Here is a 26,735-nt window from a genome sequence, read left to right as displayed (position 1 = left end):
AGTTATACATACACACACACACACACAGTTATACATACACACACACACACACAGTTATACATACACACACACACACACAGTTATACATACACACACACACAGTTATACATACACACACACACAGTTATACATACACACACACACAGTTATACATACACACACACACAGTTATACATACACACACACAGTTATACATACAGGGTTGTCTACATTTCATCAGTAACACAGCCTGCTTTCTAGCGGTACATTCAGATTCCCTGACTCATTCCCCACCACAGAGGATTCCTTTAACAGGCTAGAAGGAACCGGAGCAGAAGGACTGGAGCCAGTTTGGGATTTTAAAAGCATCATAGACTGCACTACCGAACCTACCAAACACTATGGGGGTGGGTTCTGTGACTTTTTCCTCAGTCTTCCTTTGGCTTTCTGACACCTCCCGTTTCTCCACCTGAGAACAGAGGGCAAGACAGGGGTCAGAGAGAGGAGTCAGTCAGTCGCCTAATGGGTGGGCTCACTAGACAAACTATTTTTCATCAACAAAAAAAAACGACAAATCTTAATGTTCTGCAGACAGAAATTAGGACAATTTATTGGTGTTAACTTTTTGTCATGAAGACAACACTACACACAATATTATACACTACACCTTATAGACTAGTATCAATCTCTACAGTTTGGATGCCTTAGAGAAGATGTCATGCGGAATTGGTGAGAAACTTCACTACAGCTTTCTTTACAGGTGAGGAAGTGTCTTTAAAACTACTCTAAAAGCACTGTTTACAGCAGGGCTTGTGTAAATGTACTTCTTATTAGCATTTCATTGCGTCTCCTGTTGAGGAGAAGCTCAGTCCATGCCAAGATACTGACAGTCCACTTTAATCCAATCTTAGAAAACACATCTCAGTCCAGGAGCAAAACAGACAAACCTAATTCATAACTTAGCATGCTTCTACTACAGGACACTCCTCCTTGCCTAGCAAAATGCTAGATGTCATCAACGCATCTAGAGCTGTTTATCAAAGATATTTTGCTTGGTTAAGAGCATGCATCTTTTTTTTTAACTGTAAGTGGTACACTTAACTGCTATCTTATCCAAGGCTAGTTTGTGGTCATTATGTTAAAGTAAAATGTGCTGCGATCTTCCCAGGCAATGCTTTAGAAGTGTGAGAAGCACATGGTCAAATAAAGGCTAATATAACATAAATCAAGCAAGGTTTCTGATGTATTCAAGAGTCAAACAGAAATGTTTAATTTACGTCATGTGATACTCTTTGTATACGTCTTAGAAATCACTCCATCTACAGTTAGTTCAAAATGCTGCAGCTCAGCTTTTAACAGGCACCAGGAAATGTAACCATATCACACCTGTTTTAGCTTTTCTATAGTGGCTACCAGTCACTTTTAGAATCGATTTTCAAATTGTATTAATCACGTTTAAGGCTAGGAGTGGTTTAGCCCAATCCTATATCTCAGATCATTCATCTCCCTACAAGCCAGGACACAGCCTGAGATCCTCTGGCAGGGCAACGTTGACCATTCCAAAGTCTAGGTTGAACATAAAAAAAACTGGGCATTTGCCATTAGGGCCCTTAGACTTTGGAATGGTCTGCCAGAGATCAGATTTGCAGATTCAGTGCCTCTAAATCCCCACTGAAGACCCTTTCATAAAGATACTTTTCACGTATGATTTATTAGCGATCTTGTTTCATTGTCCTTCCTCCGGTCTTTGTTTCTTTGTTAGTACTTTTATTGTATTATTTTATGATGGGAAGGACTTTGTTGCCTCCATTGAAAAGCGCTATACAAATAAAAGTATTATTAATAATAAATTCATGCAATTAAATAATTTTAAAGTTATTCCAAACAGCAAAGGCCATTTGGAATCTCTTACGAGTAATAGCTCCAAGTGATGAAGATGTGCCTTGTCTGAACAGCCAATTAACTAAAACCAACTGAACAATTACAATGGAATAACTACAACAAACTGCCAAAATCAAACTGATTCAAATCATTAGTGTAGAAAGCTAGTAGGGAATATGGTGCATTTGGTTGTCTGTATACCTAGCGGATGCTTCTCACCATGTGGTACTGTGCACTACACTGTTACTGTACATAGCTGTTAAAGCTATATGAGAATAGTCCTACAGATCTGTAGCTGCAGCAGGGATCTGCGACTCCAGTCATCCAGGAAGCGTCACTGTGTCTGTGACACTTCATCTGCTGCCCATCTAACCAGGTGAGTACATTGGAAACCAGCAGACCCTGCAGCCCTGGAGCTGCTGACTAGCCTGGTCCCAGATCTGTTAGTACTATTGCCAACTCCATTGCTGTCATTGTCAGGCCAATACATGACAAGGAGTTGGCATGATAGAACAAACAGATTGACACTCAGGCTAGCTGACTACTGATGTGGAGGATTACAGCACAGCACCTTCCAGAGTTATGGACTGGAGTCACAAATTTGATGACTCGAGACTTGACAGAAAATATAAATAACTTGACTCAAGACTCGACTTGAGACTGATGACTAGAACTTATCTGGCCAGATTTTGTGTCTCACTCATTTTGTGGAAGAGTCTATGTGGATTATTCTACACACAGCCAGAGGCAGTAGCCGCAGCTACGCACTTGCAAAAAAAACTGCAAAAGATTGGCTAGTGAAATGTACACTGATTGGAGCTAGTGAACAGATTGCTGAACAAATGTCAAATTGTGGGGAGAGAGGATTGCCATATTAAAAGAAAATATGCATCTTCAAAAATTGTTTGGTGATCAAGAATATTAACTGTTTACTTTGCAAGCTCACCAGCAATGGGGCAACAATTACTAGCATAGGCCTACTGGTCTTTTGGTATGTAACAATTGCTTGAAATTGATCATTTACTTATGAAGCTTGCATTTGGAATTTGTTTTTAAAATGAATTATTACTGTGGCGAAGACGCACCATAGTCGCGTTCTTCACTTGCACTCTCCAAACTCCCGTAAGTGAAGTGCTTTTTCTCTTGTTGAAAATGTTTGCTTTTTCTTTCACACATTTAAATGCATTGGTCCTATGTAGTCAATCTATATTACATCTAATACCACAATAATTGCTAGCGTTTCATCATTCCATCCCTGTACAGTTTATTGCAACACGTAGACATTTCTATTTCATGTTTGATAGGCCTTTCATTTAGCCAACCATTTCTTACCCTCCGAGTGGCGTGATGTTTATTGTGCACACGAACGTTCACAAGATTCATGAGGTACAAGTTATTTTATTTAATGTATGGTTTCCTTTGTTCAAATTTCCCAGAGTTGCGTGTGTCTGTGTCCTACTGCCGCGTTCAAAACAACTGGAAACTCGGAAATCTCCGACTTCGGTACATTCAAGACAACTGGGAACTTGAAAAAAAGCGAGGTCCGACTCAACGGTCATCCAACTTGGGAACTCGGGACTCTATCTAGAGCTCCGACTTTCCAACGTGATATCACTCACGTCATGATTTGACCCTGTACTTTCAGAGTTCCCAGTAGTCTTGAAAGCACCATTAGTCTCGGTCATTCTGGTTGTGCGTAACAGGAGCGTGCACACCTCAGTGCCCATAGAAATAGGCCTGTGCTCCACGCTTTGGAGTCAGAACGTTGAATAAGAGAAAATTGTTCCATGTATGCATGGTGTTGAAATACCATTAATAATCATTACGTCTGATTAAGAGGAATGTACCAATGGATGTGGAAATTGCCTTTTACATTGTAGAACCAGTTTATTGGTTGTAATTGCCAATTGGGAAATTGTGTTGTCCTAGGCCAAGTGCTTTTATTATTTATGTAGACCTACCTGTTCGAGCTTTGGTTTCTCAAGGCGAGTCTGTACAGTCTTGCCCTCTACCTGTGTCTGTTCAGATAGGACAGGTTAAGCCTGATAGAGGATATTTCTTTTGGGCTATTGCTTGTGTATATTTGGTAAATCTACGTATACCTTTTGTAGGATATGGCACTTTCACCATTGGATTACCAAGGCCTGTAAATAAATCTACACTGAGCACGTCAACCTGCCTTGCCTTCTGCTGATGTCATGCCCTCACGACTGATACATGTCCCTATTTTACAATTACATTGACTAGTCAAAATGTGTTGTGTATATATATATATATATATACACTAGTATTTTACTTGACAACCTGTGACTCAACTTTGAATTGACTCGAGTCTTGACCCGTTTTACTTGTGACTCGAATAATAGTGACTTCCATCATGTGTTACTGTTCTACCACACTGTTCTACCACACTGTTCTACCACACTGTTCTACCACACTGTTCTACCACACTGTTCTACCACACTGTTCTACCACACTGTTCTACCACACTGTTCTACCACACTGTTCTACCACACTGTTCTACCATGTGTTACTGTTAACTAGGAGCAAGCAGTCAGGGATTAGCAGTTAGAGGAGAGACTCGGGGGTGGCCAACCCTGGTCCTAGAGCACAGGAGGTTGGTGGCACCTTAATTGGGGAGGACAGGCTCGTGGTAATGACTGGAGTGGAATCAAACATATGGTTTCTATGTGCTTGATGCCTAGAGGTTTTTGTTTCAGCCCTGCACTTACACGCCTCATTCAGTCTTCAATCTAGAAACACAATTTGCTGAATCAGGTGTGTTGGTGCTGGGCTGGAACATAACTTCACAGGGGGTGCAGGGTTCTCGAGGACCAGGGCTGACCAGCACTCCCTCCATTATTCTCAGTCTACAGTACATGCCCATGGTAGGTTCCTACATCAAAAACCCAGGGTCTATGTTACAACATAAAACAGACAGAACAAAAAGGAAAGAAATAAAGAGCCAGAGACCGTCACCTTCTCCGCAACCTCATCAACCTGGAAGAGAACCAAAAGTTCTTTGACCTCATATGGCTTGGGGTCAAAGGAAGTGATGTCATGAGAGATTACTTTAATGCTAGGGTTCCCCACTAAAGTAGTAGCTCATGTTTTTAAACTTATTGAAGAAATACAATATAATCAAGTTGTATAATTGTACAGAATCTTTAAGCCTTTGAAAAGAAACCGAGTGAAAGCGTTCCCTAGCAGCATTATCACATCTTTAAGTAAACGTTCCACTACTTTCCTCTTCATTTGTATTGCTTCATTTCGAAACCCTGTCTGCTTTTAAATACCTACAGGAAAACTGTCTGTCTGTCTCTTACAGGAAGATAAATCAATAATTATGGAAAAATAAAACAGTCAAGTTAGCAGGAAGAGATTGATTATTTATATTTTACAACATTTTCACCCACTGAAAACAAATGTGATATGTGTCCCAAATTGCACCTTATTCTCTATATAGTGCACTAATTTGATTAGGGCTCTGTTCAAAAGCAGTGCAGTATATCGGAAACAGGGTGCCATTTGGGACACAGCCTGTGCTTGCTGTGTTTGCAGCAGGACTGACCTTGGTGAGATACTCCCTCATGACCTGGATGAAGTATGGCATGGCAAAGTCCATGATGTTGTGTCTCCAGGCCAGCTCCAGCACCACATCAGGGTGCAGCAGGTCATAGGAGGCAAACAGACAGGCAGCGAAACACTCCTTCCTGCCCTCCTCCAGGAACCACTGCAGCAGGGTCTCAGCCAATTCTGCATCCTTAGACTCGGCAGCATACAGCATTGCATCCTGACGAACACACACAGGAAGAGGTGGCTTTATTGACTGATTGATTGGTGGATTGATTTGGGATCGATTAAAAGATTGATTGATTTGAAACTACAGACAGGCTGACAGGGGAAGGTATGGATATTTTTATTTTAAACTTTATTTAACTTGGCAAGTCAGTTAAGAACAAATTCTTATTTACAATGACGGTCTACCCCGGCCAAACCCTAACACGGACGATGCTGGGCCAATTGTGCGACGCCCTATGGGACGCCGAATCACAGCCGGTTGTGAAATCGAACCAGTCTGTAGTGATGCCTCTAGAACTGCGATGCAGTACCTTAGACCGCTGCGCCACTCAGGAACATTTTGATTCTCATAGATGTTGCACCAGTGGTTACATACCATTGCAAAGCTGAAAAGCTACTGAGGAGAAAACTGAAGACACTTATTTCAACAGGTTGCAGTTGGCCAAAAATATTCACTAGAATTTCCCTCCTACAAAGCGAAACAGTGTCCACATCAGGCTATAGTCAGAGTAGAGTGAAATGTGAAAGGGTCCAACAACAAAAATGTTTAGTGCAAAAAGATGAAAACCCTGTGCACAGCAGTGTGTCTGCATCCAGACGCTGGTTTGGCAGGAACAGCTAGTATCTAAAATGTTTACCTTGTATAATTTGTCTTTCTTGCAGAGTTCCACGCTCTGTCTCCAGCGGTTGTTGCCTTTGTAGAGGTATGCTGCGATGCGTCTGAACTCAATCAGCTCATGCTTCTCCAGTCTCTGGGCCAGAACAATGGTGTCAAAGTTACCATACACATCGATCGATGCCCTCAGACCCTATAGACAACACAGGCAGACAAATCAGGCTCAGAGTCTATGGACAACACTGACAAAACAGTCAGGCTCAGAATCTATGGACAAAAACACACACAGTACACACACACACACACACACAACTCCCTCACCTGGTAGTCCTCCTCCTCTGTCAGCAGGTTATTGAGGGCCTCGTTGACTCCCTTGTTGTTGTGACTCTGGACTGACCGCAGGTAAGGCTTTACCAACTTCAACTGGTTCATCTGGAGACAGATGTCAAATTATTTGGTCTTGTGTTGCTGCTAAATATAAAGTGTTCTATTATGCGATTCAGTTTATTTTTTATTTACATTCATTCAATTCCTGGTTTAAATGACAGTTTTTTTGATTGATTACCTTGGTGAAGTATGTGACCGCTCGGCTGTGGTCTAACCGTGGTGACAGTACGGTCAGAAGGTCGTTTGTCAGCAGAGGTTTGTAATCCAGGTAAAAGGAAAGGGATTTGTAGTACAGCTCCACATTGGCCACCTAGAAAGAGTCATACAACACAATGAAGTTCCTTGTGAAGAGAGGTGAAAGAACTAGAAAATGAGAGCGATTGGCTACAGTTGTGGTTAGTATACTTTTAGCCCTTCAGTGAGGTTCTCAACTGTTTTGTGAGAGAGGGCATGTTACCTTGGCGATGATGTCCTTGAACTGCACCTCCTTCCATGCGTCAGTAGGGTGTGACATCATCGTGAGGACAGCATTGTCATACTCCTCGTATTTATCATACAGAAACACTAGCTCCGCCCACAGGTGGGACTGCTCCGCCGCTCGCAGCACCTGATTGGAAAACCGCAGGAAGTGAGGTAACAGACATGACCGATATGGGAGAGAGAAATATTTACTTCCAATAAATATTTTCAGAGCCACACATACAGATGCATCACACCTTAGGGATGTTGACACGGGACCAGAAGAGTTCCAGATGTTCTCTCATCTTCTGGGGTTTGAATTTGGAGTAGAGGATGGCCAGCTCTGTGAACATGCCCATGTGAGCACGCTCCAAACCTAATGCTGCCTCCAACAGGGCTATCAGCTCCTCATAGTAGCCCCGGTCCTGATACAGAGACACAAACGTGAGTTAACCACAAAACATAGATACTGTACAGACACCTGAAATATCTGAAAAAAGTAAACACCTGACAATAAACTATGGAGGGCCTCATCAGGTGAATGATAAAGGGTAATTACCTGATAGTCACTGATGAGCTCCTCCAGTTCATCAGCGTGGATGACGATGTGAAGACCACAGATCTGAGCCAACCGAAACTCCTCCCCAGCCACACACGCAAAACACACCTGGGGGGGAGAAAGAGAAGTCATGATACACAGCCCAACAAATGGAGCTTCCATCCATCTCTTCCACAGAGCAGAATGTGTGTAGAAATGTTAAGGTGTACCTCCTTCCAGGTGCGTGTGCTGTTGGCTTTCCTGGCACTGTCCACAGCAGCCTGGTACTCTCCTAGGTGTACCAGCGTGGACGCCAGGCGGGCAAAGTTGGACACATTATTATACAGCAGCTTGGCAGCATCATACATGCCCTCCTCAAAACACCTATCTCCCACCTGGATGAGGAGAAGAACAGGAAGAGAGAGAAAGGGAGGAATGAGTGGAAAGGGACGAAGTTGAGACGAAGAGTCTGACAAAATGTTGCATGTTAATATACAGTTACTTCGGAAAGTATTCAGTACCCTTGACTTTTCCACATTTTGTTACTTGACAGCCTTATTCTAAAATGGATGAAATAAAATTGTTTTAAATAATACACAAAACCCCATAATGACAAAGCAAAAACAGGTTTAGACATTTTTGCAAATTTATCCCCCCAAAAAAAGAAATACTTTATTTACATAAGTATTCAGACCCTTTGCTATGAGACTAAATTGAGCTCAGGTGCATCCTGTTTCCATTGATTATCCTTGAGATGTTTCTACAACTTGATTCTTATTTGAAGTCTACTTGTGGTAAATTCAATTGATTGGACATGATTTGGAAAGGCACACACCTGTCTATATAAAAAGGTCACAGTTGAGAGTGCATGTCAGAGCAAAAACCAAGCCATGTGGTCGAAGGAATTGTCCGTAGAGCTCCGAGACAGGATTGTGTCAACGCACAGATCTGGGGAAGGGTACCAAAACATTTCTGCAGCATTGAAGGTACCCAAGAACATAGTGGCCTCCATCATTGTTAAATGGAAGAAGTTTGGAACCACCAAGACTCTTCCTAGAGCTGGCAGCCCATCCAAACGGAGCAATCGGGGGAGAAGGGCCTTGGTCAGGGAGGTGAACGAGAACCCGATGGTCACTCTGACAGTGCTCCAGAGTTCTTCTGTGGAGATGGGAGAACCTTTCAAAAGGACAACCATCTCTGCAGCACTCCACCAATCAGGCCTTTATGGTAGAGTGGCCAGACGGAAGCCACTCATCAGTAAAGGGCACATGACATCCCGCTTGGAGTTTGCCAAAAGGAACCTAAAGGACTCTCAAACCATGAGAAACAAGATTCTCTGGTCTGATGAAACCAAGATTGAACTCTTTGGCCTGAATGCCAAGCGTCACGTCTGGCGGAAACATGGCACCATCCCTACGGTGAAGCATGGTGGGGGCAGCATCATGTGGGGGTGGGGGGTTCAGCTGCAGGGACTGGGAGACTAGTCAGGATCGAAGCAAAGATGAACGGAGCCAAGTACAGAGAGATCATTGATGAAGTCCTGAGCGACCTGGAGCAGGTTCTCAGACTAAGCACACAGCCAAGACAGTGGCTTCGGGACAAGTCTCTGAATGTCCTTGAGTGGCCCAGCTACAGCCCGGACTTGAACCCGATCAAACGTCACTGGAGAGACCTGAAAATAACTGTGCAGCAACGCTTGAGAGGATATGCAGAGAAGAATAGGAGAAACTCCCCAAATACAGGTATGCCAAGCTTGTAGCGTCATACCCAAGAAGACTCGATGCTGTAATCGCTGCCAAAAGGTGCTTCAACAAAGTATTGAGTAAAGGGTCTGAATACTTACATAAATTTGATCAGTTAAAAAAAAAAAAATTTGCAAACATTTCAAAAAAACATTTTTTGGTTTGTCATTATGGGGTATTATGTGTAGTTTATTTTTCTCAAACTATTTAATCTATTTTAAAATAAGGCTATAATGTAACAAAATGTGGAAAAAGTCAAGGGGTCTGAATACTTTCAGGCACTGTATATGCATTTTGTACGTATTTGACACCTTTACCTGTTGTACATGGGCATTGTTAGGGCCGCTAACAAACTCATCTAGTTCGGCCAGTCTGCCAGTTTTAGCCAGAGCAAAGATGAGTTCTGTCTCTACGTACGACTCCCGGGCCTTCTTACGAGCCATCTGAAGGAACTTCACCAGATCCTCCCAGTTATCTACAATGCACACATCACATACACACAAACATCATACACTACATGACCAAAAGTATGTGGACACCTGCTTGTCGAACATCTCATTCCAAAATCATGGAGTTGGTCCCAACTTTGCTGCTATAACAGCCTCCACTCTTCTGGGAAGGCTTTCCACTAGATGTTGAAACATTGCTGCGGGGACTTGCTTTCATTCAGCCACAAGAGCATTAGTGAGGTCGGGCACTGATGTTGGGCGATTAGGCCTGGCTCACAGTGGGCATTCCAATTCATCCCAAAGGTCTTCGATGGGGTTGAGGTCAGGGCTCTGTGCAGGCCAGTCAAGTTCTGCCACACTGATCTCGACAAACCATTTCTGTATGGACCTCGCTTTGTGCACAGGGGCATTGTCATGCTGAAACAGGAAAGGGCTTCCCCAAACTGTTGCCACAAAGTTTGAAGTACAGAATCATCTAGAATTTTATTGTATGCTTCAGCGTTAAGATTTTTCCCTAGCCCGAACCACGAAAACCAGCCCCAGAATATTATTCCTCTTCCACCAAACTTTGCAGTTGGCAATATGCATTCAGGCAGGTAGCGTTCTCCTAGCATCCTTCAAACCCAGATTCTTCCGACTGCCAGATGGTGAAGCGGATTCGTCACTCCATAGAACATGTTTCCACTGCTCCAGAGTCCAATGGCGACGCTTGGCATTGCACATGGTGATCTAAGGCTTGTGTGCAGCTGCTCGGCCACGGAAACCCATTTCATGAAGCTCCTGACGAACAGTTCTTGTACTGACGTTGCTTCCAGAGGCAGTTTGGAACTCGGTGGTGAGTGTAGCTTAGTTATGGTGATGTGTTGTCTTACCGTTCTTGCTGGCCGCGCTGACCACCTCCATGTAGGCTGACGGGTCGTCAGCTTTGATGTAGGAGTCGATGGCCTCTTTAACCAGGTCTCTCTGGAGCTGGGCTCTGGCCAGCTGACTCCATACAGCAGCCTCATTACAACGCTCTGCAAACTCATAGGCTCTGTCCAGGTTACTGATATGCTCGATCAGAACCTAGAGACACAGGTGGACGGTATGGTTACGCTGTGTGAATGAGTAAATGGCACAAAGAAAAGTATTATTGGTATTAAATAGAGGGTACCATGATAAAATATTTGTAAGGAGCACAAAGTAAAGCAAAGCATTATTGGTGCATTGAAATAAAGCAGATACAATGATTAGTTAAATATTTGGATCATCTTCAGACTCTTGTTTACCTGAATGGCTGAGGTGTTGACGTCAAACTTTTTGAAGATGGCGAAGGCCTCCTCGAAGAGCTCATTGCTGATGGCGATGTTAGCGATGTCTGGAGCGTCGTAGTTGTCTAGGCGGTTGATGTACTCCATCACACGCGTCCGGTCTGCCTTGATGGCCGTCAGGATCAACAGGTTCTGGAGGTTTCTGGGGGAGAAACAGAAGATAAAGACGCTAGATAAGACATCAACTACAGGTATTAGTAGAACTTCTGAAATATTTTTGTCTTTTCAACCTCAAAGCTTAACTGTGGTGCCAAGTAGTGTGTGTATGAGTGTGAGAGAGAGAGAAAACATGTGGTGACTGACCGGTGCTCGCTGAAGACTGAGTTGTCCAGTACAATCTTCTCCAGTAGTTCGATGAGCTCATTGGGCAGGTCAGCTGTCATGAAGGCCTTGACCGTCACCGACACCTCCTCTGGGTCCTGGGTCTCTGACAGAGCTGTCTGCACCACCTGGCAAACACAAGGAACAACACAGGGAACAACAGGTCAGAACACAAGGAAGTAGGTAAAACACAGTATACCAACACAGGGTTATCAGAGGGTATTCTACTGACCTGGTCTATGAGTTGGCGTCTATAAGGGTTGTTCTCCTCTAGAACATTGGCCCATAGTTCTGGGTCTTTCCGTCTGACCAGGTAGCGAGCCTCACTCTTGAACAGGGAGTTCTCATTGCACACCTACAACAGAGCACAATGAAACCACATCAATCAATGCATCATAGTTGTGTGTGGGTGGGTGTACGAGCGCGTGTGCGTGCTCAGACCTTGATAAGGTCCAGGTCACACTGGCCCCTCTCGTAGGCGACACAGGCGAGGTGGGGGTCTCTCTTCTCACAATACTTCCCCACTACAGTGCTGTCGTAGAAGGTGTTCTCCTTCAGGAAGCGCTCCGGGTTGTTGTTACTGTCTATGTAGATCTTAGCCAAGGCATTGTGGGTAGCCGGCTCCTCACAGCCTTCATGGATACGAGACTCCAGCCACGGCAACAACAGCTTCAGTCTGGGGGACACACGAAAATGTACTTCTGAGAACCCCTTTTGAAAACCTAAGTCACACACAATACTTGGACTTCGAAGCACTGCCTCACAGGGGGGAAAAGAGGCCTGAAAGACTAAATGTTGAGGAAGTACAGGAGCAGACAGTGTTGGAGACCATGTGTGTAAGTGGTGTGTCCTGTACCTGTTCCTCTTCTCCACCTCTGCCACCAGCTCGTCTGTGGAGAACTGTCCTCTCACCACCATGATCAGGTTCTTAATGACATCTTCAGCACAGTCTACATCCAACAGACCTCCTATCACCACCGGCAGCCGGCTAGGGTTCACCTACAAACACACATCAATGCGAGGCAATGACAGCAGAAAATATTTCTAGGATAGCTAATGCGATTGGTAAAACCAACAATAAGGTATCTTGATATGTTTCATCTTCCTTCCCTGCAGTGCTGTGTTCCTCACTGGGCCTACTGCCAGACTGATGACTCTTACCTTCTGAACATAGATCTCAATGTACTTCTGCAGAGTGTTGCGGTAGAGGTAGAGAACCAGGTCATGGACAAAGTCAAAGCGGTCACACACTATGATCAGAGGCAGCTGGTCTGTCAGTTTAGCCTCCTGATGGGAAAGAAAGAGAGATTGTAGTCTGCTAGACTAACGACTGTGCTAAACGTTCCCCCAACCAACCCTGCTAGGGTCGCCCTGGTACCTTGAGGAAGTTCTTGACCCTGTCCGGGTCGTAACAGTTGCTCTCTCTACAGATGCGTTCCACCTCCTTGATCTGTCCGGTCTTACAGGCCGCCTGGATGTATTTAAAATGGACGTCAGGGTCCTGGCTGAAGTTCACTATGGAACCCAGGAAGTAGAACACACCTGGGAGAGGAAGAACACCGTTTCACATTGGATACGTTTCCTAGTTTCCCTGTGAATGCCGCCCAGGTAAACCGACACATAACAAAAAAGGGGGGGGGTTTAATATGTATTTTTTGGGCGATAGGACCATAAAGAGAGGACAGCAAAGAGAGGACAGCAAAGGTAGGAGATGTAAACCCATGGTACACCCCTTTTGTGTTAGCAAATTCATCAGGGACCCCTTCATAATCAGACTCAAGTACAATAAAAAATAACCTACAAGGAGTTTTACTTTGGCTTCTACAGTACATGGCTGATGAACCAAGTCTCAGGCACGGGAAAATATAAATTTTAAAAGGCTCTTGGCATCGGAGAGAAAATGTTGCAGTTTAAGCTAATTTCCTGCAATTCTACACATTTTGCCATGAGGCAGATAACACTTTACAGTTCGCAAGCTTAAATTACAGTGCATTCATGTAAAATAATTATAAAATGGGGAATAGTATTGAGTTTAACAATTTATAAATTGGTGGAGTGCTGTGGATACCAATATCCCTGTGAGCCTCCCTGGCCCATGTTGCCCAGAGTTAACATACATTGTATTGTATTACACACAGGCCACAAGCTGACACGTTTTAAAACATAATAGGCCAGATCCAGACATACCCTCAAAGCTCTTGAAGGACTCGAAGAGATCCACCAGGGCATTTGTTCCCAGCTGTTCGTGGTATTTAGATGCCACCTGGACACACAGCTGAAGGTTCTGTCGGATGTTGGCTGATAACATGGCCCGAAGACACTCTATAGAGTCCTCTACTGACAGGGCGCCAAAGAAGTTCACCAGCCACTGCAGGGAGAGAGGATAGGGTTACTACAACACACCCCACACAGAGGATACATTTAAACACACCTACAGGTACGTACCTCAGGGTTGAGCAGGTGTGTGTGTACGAGAGTCCTTTTGATGTCGAACAGGTCAGTGTAGTGTTCTAGAGCCCTCTGCAGCAGCCCAGCCTTCTCACACAGCTGGGCGATGTGGGCTCGGTCATAGTGAGTAAACATCTGGTTTCCCAGGATTGCATCGGCCACCTGGATACACGCACAAGTTATAACACAACGGACCAATAGAAATACAACTGACATAATGAAAGGTGTGTGTGTTTACCTGGGGAGCATGGAGGAGGTTCATTTCCAGTAGGCGTGTCTGTAGGTGTCCCTCGGCTGGCTGGTTGTTCTTCAGAGCGTCCAATAGGAATGAGGTGCACTGCTGGATCAGACTGCCCTCCATGAACACATCCACTATCTACACCAATCAGGAGAGAGAGAGAGGGGACATCAGCAACCAATCACAGGAGAGAAAGAGGTAATCAAGTGTCACTACTGGATCAGATTGCTCTCGATGTTCAACCCTAATACAACCTCTAGTGCCATAGACACTGTGTAGATCCCAAAACAATCGTTTAGGTATGATAAGTAATATGGTAATTGCGCCACTTTCTGATATGCTACGGTATACATTTTGAACCTCTCCAATCTGCTATACTTTAGTATCTAAGAGCTAAGGGTTAGAGGGGAATTTGCTCTCAAAGGAGCAGCTTATAAGAAACCAACAGGAAGACAGTATAATATTAAATTTGAAAGAATTCCATTCAGAATGTGGGAATCATCAGGTAGCATGAAATTACCTCTAAACTCATGATTCTAGGTGTGTCCAAAAAGGCATCTTATTCCCTATATAGCGCACTAAAGTTGACCAGGGCCCATAGGGCTTTGGTTGAAAGTAGTGCACCATGTTGGGAATAGGCAACCTAAATCTGTGGTTGTGGGCAACTTGTACCCAGAGCCAGTTCAGACAGGAGGAAGGGAAAGTTGATATGCCATTAAAGGGAGGAAGGCTCACTCAGTCAGAGAATTCCTGGCATTGCTCTCCCACATGGAATAACAAACCGGGAGGCTCCCACACTGTGCAGTGTGTGCGGGCGTGCGTGACTGTCTGTGTGTGTGTGTGTGTGTGTGTGTGTGTGTTACCTGGTTGATGTTGGCCAGGGGCTCCTCATCTGCAACCAGCATCTGAGAGAACTGTAGACCCTGGTCTGGACTGACCCGCATCACATTCCTCAACAGAAAAACCCAGTCTGGAGAGTAGCCCACCTACACCAGGGAGAGAGAGGGAGGCCACATCACAACACCGTCATCTGATGAGACAAGCAGGATCCCATGCCAACTCTGTATTCATAGAGGAAAATGCTATGAGATACTATGAGAGTTGTGCATCCCAAATGGCACCATATTCCCTTCATAGTGCGTTACTTTTGACCAGGGCACTATACTGGGAATAGGGTGCAATTTTCAACACATCCAAAGAGATTTCACTTCCAGAGTGGACGGACTTGTACCTTCTTGGCGTAAAGCACTATCTTCTGGAACTGTCCGGTCTCAGCGAAGCACTGGATCACCTTGCTGGGTACGTTGGCCCTGAGGTAGACGCTGAGGGCTAGAGTAGGATCTACTGCCTTAACCAGGTCACCAAGCTCCTCAGAACACTCCAGCTACACACACACAGTACATCAACTGTAGCTATACTGCAATTTCAGGGTAAATATACAAAGGGAACAGAATGAAAGTCTCTATGGACCCTGTTAAAGGACTCCTGTTTACATAGTCAGTGTGTGTGAGCATTGTACACCCCCTTTCTAGCTCAGACTTTGCTGATAGCTACTTTATTGACACAAAGTGTACTTACTATGACAGATATTTTTAATTTATTTTTATTTCACCTTTATTTAACCAGGTAGGCTAGTTGAGAACACGTTCTCATTTGCAACTGCGACCTGGCCAAGATAAAGCATAGCAGTGTGAACAGACAACACAGAGTTACACATGGAGTAAACAATAAACAAGTCAATAACATGGTAGAAAAAAAAAGAGAATCTATATACAATGTGTGCAAAAGGCATGAGGAGGTAGGCAATAAATCGAATAATTACAATTTAGCAGATTAACACTGGAGTGATAAATCATCAGATGATCATGTGCAAGTAGAGATACTGGTGTGCAAAAGAGCAGAAAAGTAAATAAATAAAAGCAGTATGGGGGGTGAGGTAGGTAAATTGGGTGGGCTATATACCGATGGACTATGTACAGCTGCAGCGATCGGTTAGCTGCTCGGATAGCAGATGTTTAAAGTTGTTGAGGGAGATAAAAGTCTCCAACTTCAGAGATTTTTGCAATTCGTTCCAGTCGCAGGCAGCAGAGAACTGGAAGGAAAGGCGTCCAAATTAGGTTTTGGCTTTAGGGATGATCAGTGAGATACACCTGCTGGAGCGCGTGCTACGGGTGGGTGTAGCCATCGTGACCAGTGAACTGAGATAAGGCGGCACTTTACCTAGCATAGCCTTGTAGATGACCTGGAGCCAGTGGGTCTGACGACGAACATGTAGCGAGGGCCAGCCGACTAGGGCATACAGGTCGCAGTAGTGGGTCGTATAAGGTGCTTTAGTAACAAAACGGATGGCACTGTGATAAACTGCATCCAGTTTGCTGAGTAGAGTATTGGAAGCTATTTTGTAGATGACATCGCCGAAGTCGAGGATCGGTAGGATAGTCAGTTTTGCGGCGTGAGTGAAGGAGGCTTTGTTGCGAAATAGAAAGCCGACTCTAGATTTGATTTTGGATTGGAGATGTTTGATATGAGTCTGGAAGGAGAGTTTGCAGTCTAGCCAGACACCTAGGTACTTATAGATGTCCACATATTCTAGGTCGGAACCGTCCAGGGTGGTGATGCTAGTCGGGCGTGCGGGTGCAGGCAGCGAACGGTTGAAAAGCATGCATTTGGTTTTACTAGCATTTAAGAGCAGTTGGAGGCCACGGAACGAGTGTTGTATGGCATTGAAGCTCGTTTGGAGGTTAGATAGCACAGTGTCCAAGGAAGAGCCAGAAGTATACAGAATGGTGTCGCCTGCATAGAGGTGGATCAGGGAATCGCCCGTAGCAAGAGCAACATCATTGATATATACAGAGAAAAGAGTCGGCCCGAGAATTGAACCCTGTGGTACCCCCATAGAGACTGCCAGAGGACCGGACAACATGCCCTCCGATTTGACACACTGAACTCTATCAGAAAAGTAGTTGGTGAACCAGGCAAGGCAGTCATTAGAAAAACCGAGGCTACTGAGTCTGCCAATAAGAATATGGTGATTGACAGAGTCGAAAGCCTTGGCCAGGTCGATGAAGACGGCTGCACAGTAATGTCTTTTATCGATGGCGGTTATGATATCGTTTAGTACCTTGAGCGTGGCTGAGGTGCACCCGTGACCGGCTCGGAAACCGGATTGCACAGCGGAGAAGGTACGGTGGGATTCGAGATGGTCAGTGATCTGTTTGTTGACTTGGCTTTCGAAGACCTTAGATAGGCAGGGCAGGATGGATATAGGTCTGTAACCGTTTGGGTCCAGGGTGTCTCCCCCTTTGAAGAGGGGGATGACCGCGGCAGCTTTCCAATCCTTGGGGATCTCAGATGATACGAAGGAGAGGTTGAACAGGCTGGTAATAGGGGGTGCGACAATGGCGGCGGACAGTTTCAGAAATAGGGGGTCCAGATTGTCAAGCCCAGCTGATTTGTATGGGTCCAGCTCTTGGGTTTTCCAGCTCTTTCAGAACATCTGCTATCTGGATATGGGTAAAGGAGAAGCTGGGGAGGCTTGGGCGAGTAGCAGCGGGGGGGCGGGGCTGTTGGCCAAGGTTGGAGTCGCCAGGAGGAAGGCATGGCCAGCCATTGAGAAATGCTTGTTGAAGTTTTCGATTATCACGGATTTATCGGTGGTGACCATGTTACCTAGCCTCAGTGCAGTGGGCAGCTGGGAGGAGGTGCTCTTGTTCTCCATGGACTTTACAGTATCCCAGAACTTTTTGGAGTTAGAGCTACAGGATGCAAATTTCTGCTTGAAAAAGCTAGCCTTTGCTTTCCTGACTGACTGCGTGTATTGGTTCCTGACTTCCCTGAAAAGTTGCATATCGCGGGGGCTCTTCGATGCTACTGCAGTTCGCCACAGGATGTTTTTGTGCTGGTCGAGGGCAGTCAGGTCTGGAGTGAACCAAGGGCTATATCTGTTCTTAGTTCTGCATTTTTTGAACGGAGCATTCTTGTCTAATATGGTGAGGAAGTAACTTTTAAAGAATGACCAGGCATCCTCAACTGACGGGATGAGGTCAATATCCTTCCAGGGTACCCGGGCCAGGTCGATTAGAAAGGCCTGCTCGCAGAAGTGTTTTAGGGAGCGTTTGACAGTGATGAGGGGTGGTCGTTTGACCGCGGACCCATAGCGGATACAGGCAATGAGGCAGTGATCGCTGAGATCTTGATTGAAGACAGCAGAGGTGTATTTGGAGGGCAAGTTGGTCAGGATAATGTCTATTAGGGTGCCCATGTTTACGGATTTAGGGTTGTACCTGGTGGGTTCCTTGATGATTTGTGTGAGATTGAGGGCATCAAGCTTAGATTGTAGGACTGCCGGGGTGTTAAGCATATCCCAGTTTAGGTCACCTAACAGAACAAACTCTGAAGCTAGATGGGGAGCGATCAATTCACAGATGGTGTCCAGGGCACAGCTGGGTGCTGAGGGGGGTCGGTAGCAGGCGGCAACAGTGAGAGACTTATTTCTGGAGAGATTAATTTTTAAAATTAGAAGTTCGAACTGTTTGGGCATAGACCTGGAAAGTATGACAGAACTTTGCAGGCTATCTCTGCAGTAGATTGCAACTCCTCCCCCTTTGGCAGTTCTATCTTGACGGAAAGTGTTATAGTTGGGTATGGAAATCTCAGAATTTTTGGTGGCCTTCCTAAGCCAGGATTCAGACACGGCAAGGACATCAGGGTTGGCAGAGTGTGCTAAAGCGGTGAGTAAGACAAACTTAGGGAGGAGGCTTCTGATGTTGACATGCATGAGGCCAAGGCTTTTTCGATCACAGAAGTCAACAAATGAGGGTGCCTGGGGACATGCAGGGCCTGGGTTTACCTCCACATCACCCGAGGAACAGAGGAGTAGTAGGATGAGGGTGCGGCTAAAGGCTATCAAAACTGGTCGCCTAGAGCGTTGGGGACAAGGAATAAAAGGAGCAGATTTATGGGCGTGGTAGAATAGATTCTGGGCATAATGTGCAGACAGGGGTATGGTGGGGCACGGGTACAGCGGAGGCAAGCCCAGGCACTGGGTGATGATAAGAGAGGTTGTATCTCTGGACATGCTGGTCTCAATGGGTGAGGTCACCGCATGTGTGGGAGGTGGGACAAAGGAGGTATCAGAGGTACGGAGAGTGGAACTACGGGGTCCATTGCAAACCAAAACAATGATAACTAGACTGAACAACAGTATACAAGGCATATTGATATTTGAGAGAGACATACAGTAAGGCATAAAGTGATTGCAGGTCTTGATTGGGAGAGCTAGCTAAAACAACAGGTGAGATAACAGCAGCTAGTCAGCTAACACAGCAACAGTAGGTAAAAATGGCGACGACTAGGCAGAGAGGGTCAGATTAACTACACACAGAGCCTGAGTTAAAACACAAATAAACAGAATGGAGTACTGTGAATTAATGGACAGGCCGGCAGGCATCAGCTATGTAGCCAAGTGATCATAGTGTCCAGGGGGCAGCCGTAGATGGAGCAGGGAAGCCGCCACTAAGCTAGCACGCGGCGTTTAAAGTTAGTAGCCCGGGGGGTGGTCTGCTCAGACGGAGGGCGTCTGCTCAGACGGAGGCCGGTTGAGGGCACAGCGGATGGGGTATTCGTCTGCAGACCAGACGTGGTCGTGTCGACAGAGAATCCAAGCCGGATGGCGATGGCGAAAGAGAGGTTGTGATTTTAGAATTGCGTTTGCTAACTGGTGCTAGCTTCGTGGCAGTGGCGCTAGCTGCGCTAGCTGCAAGCTAGCTGTGAGGATCAGAAGTAGTGGCTCAGGGATTACGGCAGGAATCCGGCATTGTTGTCGAGAGACAGACCGATGCTGGTAAATTGGTGAGTAATATCCAGGCTAATAACAGGGCTGGTGTCTGTGCAGAAGGTAAAAGCTGCTAGCAGCGGCTAAAAATGGCTAAATAGCTTGTAGCTGATTAGCTACTGGGGGTTCTTGAATGTGTTCCAAAGTTAAAAAATAGCGATTCCGTATCACATTGGGTGAGGTAGGTTACCGGAAGGTATAATCGAATTAAAAATCGAAAAGAGATAGAAAAAAAATAAAAAATAAAAATATACAAGAAATACGAAAAATACAAACGTACACGAGAGGACTAAACAAACACGTCTACACTGCTACGCCATCTTGGAACCAATTCTTGGAACCAATATGTGGTTGTCCCACCTAGCTATCTTAAGATGAATTCACTAACTAAGTTAGAGCATCTGCTAAATGACTACCATGTCAATGTGGCAAAACTGTCCAGTCCACAGCTGAATCTCCAGTCAGTCCTACCTTGTCCTCTTTCAGCCACTTCTCCAGCAGCTGCTTGCGTCCCTGCTGTAGCACAGGCCTGCACAGCTCCAGAGACTCAAACTTGTTGAGCTGGCCTTCGTCCAGCAGGATGCCAAAGTACTGAAGCAGGGGAGAGGCCTGGCCCGGCTGGCCTGGCACACTCTGGAACTTACGGATGGTCTCCGCTGTACGCAGGATACCCTGGAGGAGGGAGGGGGAGTATAGGAGAGGAAGAGGACAAAATAGTGTTATTGTAGCTAAGTGTATAACAAAGCTAAGGAGGATATATTCAAAGACAATTGTCTCCTCTTAGGTTTACAAAATTCCAGTAACTTTCCCCAAATTCCTAGGTCTTCCAGAAATTCTGGTTGGGGGTTTCTGGATTTCCTGCTTATTCTGGGAATCCTCCAACTGGAATTTCAGGAAAGTTACTGTAATTTTGCAACCCTTCTCCAGACCATCTCCTCTCCCCTGACCCTGGGGTCTGACCTACCTTTGGTGTGGAGGCAGCAACCTTGGCAGCCTCAGAGTAGGAGCCCTGGGCGAACAGCGTGTTGAACTTCCTGGCAAACAACTCATCTGCCCCGGCCAGGTTAGAACGCATGGCCATCCTCAGGCCCAGGTCTGGGTTCTGCAGCACGTTGGTGGCATAGTTAACTATGTTCTCCTCCTCCACACACACTGACAACACCTGAGGGGGGATGCATCAAATTAATTGTCTACTACTGAACAAAGCCCTATTCAAAGTACAGCACAACATAAGGAATAGGCTGCAATTTGGTACACAGCCCAAATCAAATCAATCAATCAATCAATGGATGATTAACTCTGAATAGCTTGTTATGTGTATATGCTTTCACATGTATCCACTAAAAACAAAATAACTCTAGTGTTCCTGTAGCATACAGACGATAAATCTGATGGGATTTAGAGGAGTTCTTACCTGTCCCTTCTTGTTAACCCCGATGATGCCGGAGGTGGGTTCGTGGGGGGCAGTGACGAAGATGGTCTCAGCGCTGATGCGGTTCATATAGATACACACTCCCGACTCCAGATCATACAGGTGGATGTAGCCATACTTAGTGATCAGGTAGATCACGCCATGCTTGGTGCCAATCTGAAGTCAGAATCATGGGGTACAGCTATTACACCCTGTGTATGGGCCAAAGACAACTATGGGTTCTCTTAGCAGTGTACAACACCAAGACAAATTCCTATCAACATTGTTGAACGGCAGTTAAGGTTTTTAATAGTTAAAGAAGCCTGAACCGAGAGGTGTGTGTGCAGGTTGTTGATAAGTGAATAAGATAAGGGAAAACACAACCCGAACACAAACAGCTTCAGTTGTATTGGTTAAATACACAGAAAGAAAACCTCCCAGCCAACAGAGTCAGTCTGACCCTTCTGATATACTGCACAACTCATTCATTTCATTCAGGAATTGTGAGAGCCACCCTAAGCCTTCCCTGCTGGGTCTTAAGGGGTCCTTACCTGCATGGCGACGGGGAAGTCTGTCTGCGCCTCGGGAGGGAAGAACACATCAACCGCCTTCTTGGTAAATGGCTGGTTCCCTGTAGCCGGGTGACCCACCTCTATGATATGCAGCTGGAACACAACACGACCACACGTCAACATACTGACCGCATACTAACCACCCATGACCACAGTAACATACTAACCACAGTAACATACTGACCGCATACTAACCACCCATGACCACAGTAACATATTGACCGCATACTAACCACCCATGACCACAATAACATATTGACCGCATACTAACCACAGTAACATATTGACCACATACTAACCACCCATGACCACAGTAACATACTGACCACTAACATATTGACCGCATACTAACCACCCATGACCACAGTAACATATTGACCGCATACTAACCACCCATGACCACAGTAACATACTGACCACAGTAACATATTGACCACATACTAACCACCCATGACCACAGTAACATACTGACCACAGTAACATATTGACCGCATACTAACCACAGTAACATACTGACTGCATACTAACCACACATGACCACAGTAACATACTGACCACAGTAACATACTGACTGCATACTAACCACACATGACCACAGTAACATATTGACCATAGTAACATACTTACTGCATACTAACCACACTAACATACTGACTGCATACTAACCACACATGACCACAGTAACATACTGACCACAGTAACATACTGACTGCATACTAACCACACATGACCACAGTAACATATTGACCACAGTAACATACTTACTGCATACTAACCACACATGACCACACTAACATACTGACCACACTAACATACTGACCACACTAACATACTGACCACACTAACATACTGACCACACTAACATACTGACCACACTAACATACTGACCACACACGACCGTATGCATTTTGCATTATGACCACATAGTAACATACTGACCACACATAACATACTGACCACACATAACATACTGACCACACACGACCGTATGCATTTTGCATTATGACCACATAGTAACATATAGTAACCACAAAACAACAAGTCCACACAAGTCTTAACAGTGATTGGCATTAATATTTCACATGCATATAGGGTGAGTCCTGGTTTGAACTGGAACTAGGTTCACCATGCCTGTATATCCCCCAGTGTCCTCTTCTCACCTTGCCACCAGCCTGGCTGCGCACAGCAAAGCAGAAGAGAGTGGAGGCTTTGGTGTTGCCCTCCACCTTAAACTCTCCGAAGGCTGCAGCATGTCCCTCGATGGGCTGGGACACCTTCCTGTCCACAGAGTACAGCTGCATGGCCCCCACCACACGGTTTTGCTGCAGGATAGAGGAGAGAGAATAGGGGATGTCATCACTGTCTGAACATGCTAGAAAAGGACCAAAGTACAGTGCTTTTAGAACACAAACCCTCTCTAACTTACAACGTATGTCTGATGTGTGTGCTGTGAACTATGGGTGTGTATGTATATAGAATAGAATGCTGTTCATAAGACGTGTGTGAGCGTGAGCATACTTGTGCCGAGATCCCGATAAGCAGAAGCCACTTCTGCTGTTCGTCTGTTCTGTAGTTTATGATCTGGCAACCGGCCAGACTGACGTGCCGATCAAACACTTTGATTGGCTGAGAGTCCCCCTCCATGCTCCAATGGTAGACGGCCGCTTCAGTCACCAATGCGACGGTGTTGACAGAAATCCACTTCCAGAACATGACTTCCTCTGTCATGGTGTGAGCCTTCATCTTACTCTTCATCTCAATGTTGAAGATCTGCAGGCACTTAGCAGCTGAGGACAAAGGGAGGGCAAGAGGAGACCAATATAACAATTCATAATATTGTTCTCTCTCTATGGGAGATACAGTGAGACACTGAATGAAGCTAATGCTAAACTGTAGCTAGTGAACTGAATCTTTGGGTAGCTAGCTGACTATCCAGGACAATGGATTTCCTTCTAGGTATCCATGAGATTTGTACTTTGTATGAACAATCCCTTTAAGTTCCCAGCAAACTGGCCAAACTGGATTTCCATGATGGGTCAAAAGTGTGCTATTTCCCTGTCCAGTGAAAGAGCGTGACCCGAGTGGGGATAAAGAGAGGCCGATAGGTAGATAACACACTCAATGTCCTAATATATAGTATCTAGCAGACAGATCCTCCAGAACAACTGTTGAACTCTTCCCCAGGTTGTTTCTGTAAAGAAGAACATGTTCTGAATCTCTTAATTACATGGACGGTGAAATAAAAAGGTAAATAGACATACGTCACAAATTCCAGGCCCAAGTACTCTAACAGAGACATAGAACTCAGTGTTTTCCTGTAGACGTATACAAAAAAAATATATATAGGTGGCGCAGCGGTCTAAGGCACTGTATCGCAGTGCTAGAGGCATCACTACAGACCCTGGTTTGTTCCGGGCTGTATCACAACCGGCTGTGATCGGAGTCCCATAGGGCGGTGCACAATTGGACCAGCGTCGTCCAGGTTAGGGGAGGGTTTGGCCGGGGGGGCTTTACTTGGCACATTGCGCTCTAGCGACTCCTTGTGAGGGGCCGGGCGCCTGCAGGCTGACCTTGGTCATCAGGTGAACGTTGTTTCCTCCGACACATTGGTGAGGCTGGCTTCCGGGTTAAGCGGGCGGGTGTTAAGAAGCGCGGTTTGGCGGGTCATGATTCGGAGGACGCATGACTCGACATTCGCCTCCCGAGCTTGTTGGGGAGTTGCAGCGATGAGACAAGATCGAAATTGGAGAGAGAGAAAAATATTTGGGAGTGGCGGCAACGTTTTAGCAGCGGCGGGACGACATTGCTAAATCAATATAGGGGAAACACTTGAACTAGCAGGCTATTTAGAGGATAGTGAGAGAGAGCTACTATAATCAGTGTTGGCTACTATGGAACTGTTCTAGTCTCTGGCATGCTGAGAGAAATTAGTGAGGAAATAAAACTCCATCCTTTACTAACCTCCCATATGACAACCAGTGTAAATGGAACTAAGTCCAAATGACATAATTTGAAGATTAAACTAGACCAGTACTGACAGCATGTCCTATAGTTTCAGGTTTAGACAGTGAGAGAGGAATAGATCCGGGTTTCAGAGACCACCACATGTAGGTGAAGAGGTACAACATACCTGGTACGCTGCAGAGAGAGATCTAGAGATGGAGAGGAATACCTCACACACCTCCTAGTGTGTATGATATCTGATGAGGCATACCACACACACGTTCAACAGGTCATGCTAGCATGTACGGTTCTCATAAAAGCATGTGTGGGTGTCTGTGTTTATGGGGGGGGACTGACAAACTGAAAAGTTCCATACTTGAGATGTCACAGTCAGGAGACAATTACAAAGTGTGGATTCAAATGTACAGAATCGAATGCTCATCCAAACGATCTCATCGATTTGGTTACTTTTCAGAAGGAATCTGAATACTGTGCCTTCAAAGTATTTACACCCCTTGACTTTATCAAAATGTTGTTGTTACAGCACAAATTTTAAATTGATTCAATTGAGATTGTGTCACTGGCCTACACACAATACCCATAATGTCAAAGTTGGAATTATGTTTTTATAAATGTTTACAAATGAAACGCTGAAATGTTTAGAGTCAATAAGTATTCAACCCCTTTGTTATGGAATGCCTAAATAAGTCACATAAGTTGCATGGACTCACTTTGTGCAATAACAGTGTTAACATGATTTTTGAAAGACTACCCCATCTCTGTACCCCACACATACAGATAATTGTAATGTCCCTCAGCCGAGCAGTGAATTTCAAAAACAAAGACCAGGGAGGTTTTCTAATGCCTCGCAAAAAAGGGCACCTTTTGGTAGATGGGTAAAAAAAAGCACACATTGAATATCGCTTTGAGCATGGTGAAGTTATTAATTAGCCTACACTTTGGATTGTGTATCAATACACCCAGTCACTACAAAGATACAGGCCTCCTACCTAACTCAGTTGCAGGAGAGGAAGGAAAACCACTCAGGGATTTCACCATGATGCCAATCGTGACTTTAAAACAGTTAGAGTTTAATGGCTGTGATTGGAGAAAACTGAGGATGGATCAACAACATTCTAGTTACTCCACAATACTAAATTACAAAGTGAAAAGGAAGCATGCAACAAAAAAAATTGCATAGTGTTTGCAATAAGGCCCTAACCTAAAACTGCAAAAAATGTGGCAAAGAAATGTACTTTATGTCCTGAATACAAAGTGTTATGTTTGAAGCAAATCCAACATCACTGAGTACCACTCTTCATATTTTCAAGCATAGTAATTGCTGTATCATGTTATGGGTATGCTTGTCAATGGCAAGGACTAGAGAATTTTGGGGGGATAAAAACAAATGGAATAAAAATAAGCACAGGGCAAAATCCTAGAGAAAAACCTAGTTCAATCTGCTTTCAGACACTGGGAGACAAATTCACCTTTCAGTAGGACAATAACCTAAAACACAAGGCCAAATATGCACTGGAGTTGCTTACCAAGACGACATTGAATGTTCCTGAGTGGCTAGTAACGGTTTTGACTAACTTCTACTTGAAAATCTATGGCAATACTTGAAAATGGCTGTCTAACAATGATCAACAACCAACTTGACAGAGCTTGAAGAATAATGTGCAAATATTGTACAGTCCAGATGTGCAAAGCTCTTAGAGACTTACCCAGAAAGACTCACAGCTGTAATCGCTGCCAAAGGTGATTCTAACATGTATTGACTCAGGGGTGTGAATACTTATGTAAA

At 44.9% G+C, this 26,735-nt stretch overlaps 1 protein-coding gene across 1 annotated transcript in view; it reads right to left on the bottom strand.

The window, feature by feature from the left end:
* Positions 1-372: 372 nt before the first annotated feature.
* LOC120039011 (clathrin heavy chain 1-like) overlaps positions 373-26,735 on the bottom strand; it is a gene marked incomplete at its 3' end in the record, with an annotated part of 35,736 nt that continues 9,373 nt past the window's right edge. Inside the window, exons 3-31 of the mRNA XM_038984541.1 lie at positions 23,504-23,772; positions 23,146-23,307; positions 21,965-22,078; positions 21,417-21,590; positions 20,967-21,164; positions 20,474-20,674; positions 15,401-15,553; positions 15,033-15,155; positions 14,170-14,307; positions 13,929-14,093; positions 13,671-13,851; positions 12,862-13,025; positions 12,645-12,770; positions 12,340-12,482; positions 11,925-12,159; positions 11,716-11,838; positions 11,466-11,611; positions 11,121-11,304; positions 10,725-10,917; positions 9,721-9,878; positions 7,892-8,056; positions 7,683-7,790; positions 7,381-7,548; positions 7,122-7,271; positions 6,843-6,974; positions 6,599-6,709; positions 6,300-6,470; positions 5,432-5,653; positions 373-448 (exon numbers count right to left, since the gene is read on the bottom strand). Coding sequence (XP_038840469.1) covers positions 373-448; positions 5,432-5,653; positions 6,300-6,470; positions 6,599-6,709; positions 6,843-6,974; positions 7,122-7,271; positions 7,381-7,548; positions 7,683-7,790; positions 7,892-8,056; positions 9,721-9,878; positions 10,725-10,917; positions 11,121-11,304; positions 11,466-11,611; positions 11,716-11,838; positions 11,925-12,159; positions 12,340-12,482; positions 12,645-12,770; positions 12,862-13,025; positions 13,671-13,851; positions 13,929-14,093; positions 14,170-14,307; positions 15,033-15,155; positions 15,401-15,553; positions 20,474-20,674; positions 20,967-21,164; positions 21,417-21,590; positions 21,965-22,078; positions 23,146-23,307; positions 23,504-23,772 — 4,653 coding nt within the window. The remainder of the gene's footprint in view (positions 449-5,431; positions 5,654-6,299; positions 6,471-6,598; positions 6,710-6,842; positions 6,975-7,121; positions 7,272-7,380; positions 7,549-7,682; positions 7,791-7,891; positions 8,057-9,720; positions 9,879-10,724; positions 10,918-11,120; positions 11,305-11,465; positions 11,612-11,715; positions 11,839-11,924; positions 12,160-12,339; positions 12,483-12,644; positions 12,771-12,861; positions 13,026-13,670; positions 13,852-13,928; positions 14,094-14,169; positions 14,308-15,032; positions 15,156-15,400; positions 15,554-20,473; positions 20,675-20,966; positions 21,165-21,416; positions 21,591-21,964; positions 22,079-23,145; positions 23,308-23,503; positions 23,773-26,735) is intronic.

The sequence above is a fragment of the Salvelinus namaycush genome, unplaced genomic scaffold (genome assembly GCF_016432855.1).
Source record: "Salvelinus namaycush isolate Seneca unplaced genomic scaffold, SaNama_1.0 Scaffold248, whole genome shotgun sequence".
Classification (NCBI taxonomy): Eukaryota; Metazoa; Chordata; class Actinopteri; order Salmoniformes; family Salmonidae; genus Salvelinus; species Salvelinus namaycush.
This window is presented reverse-complemented; position numbering and strand designations above follow the sequence as displayed.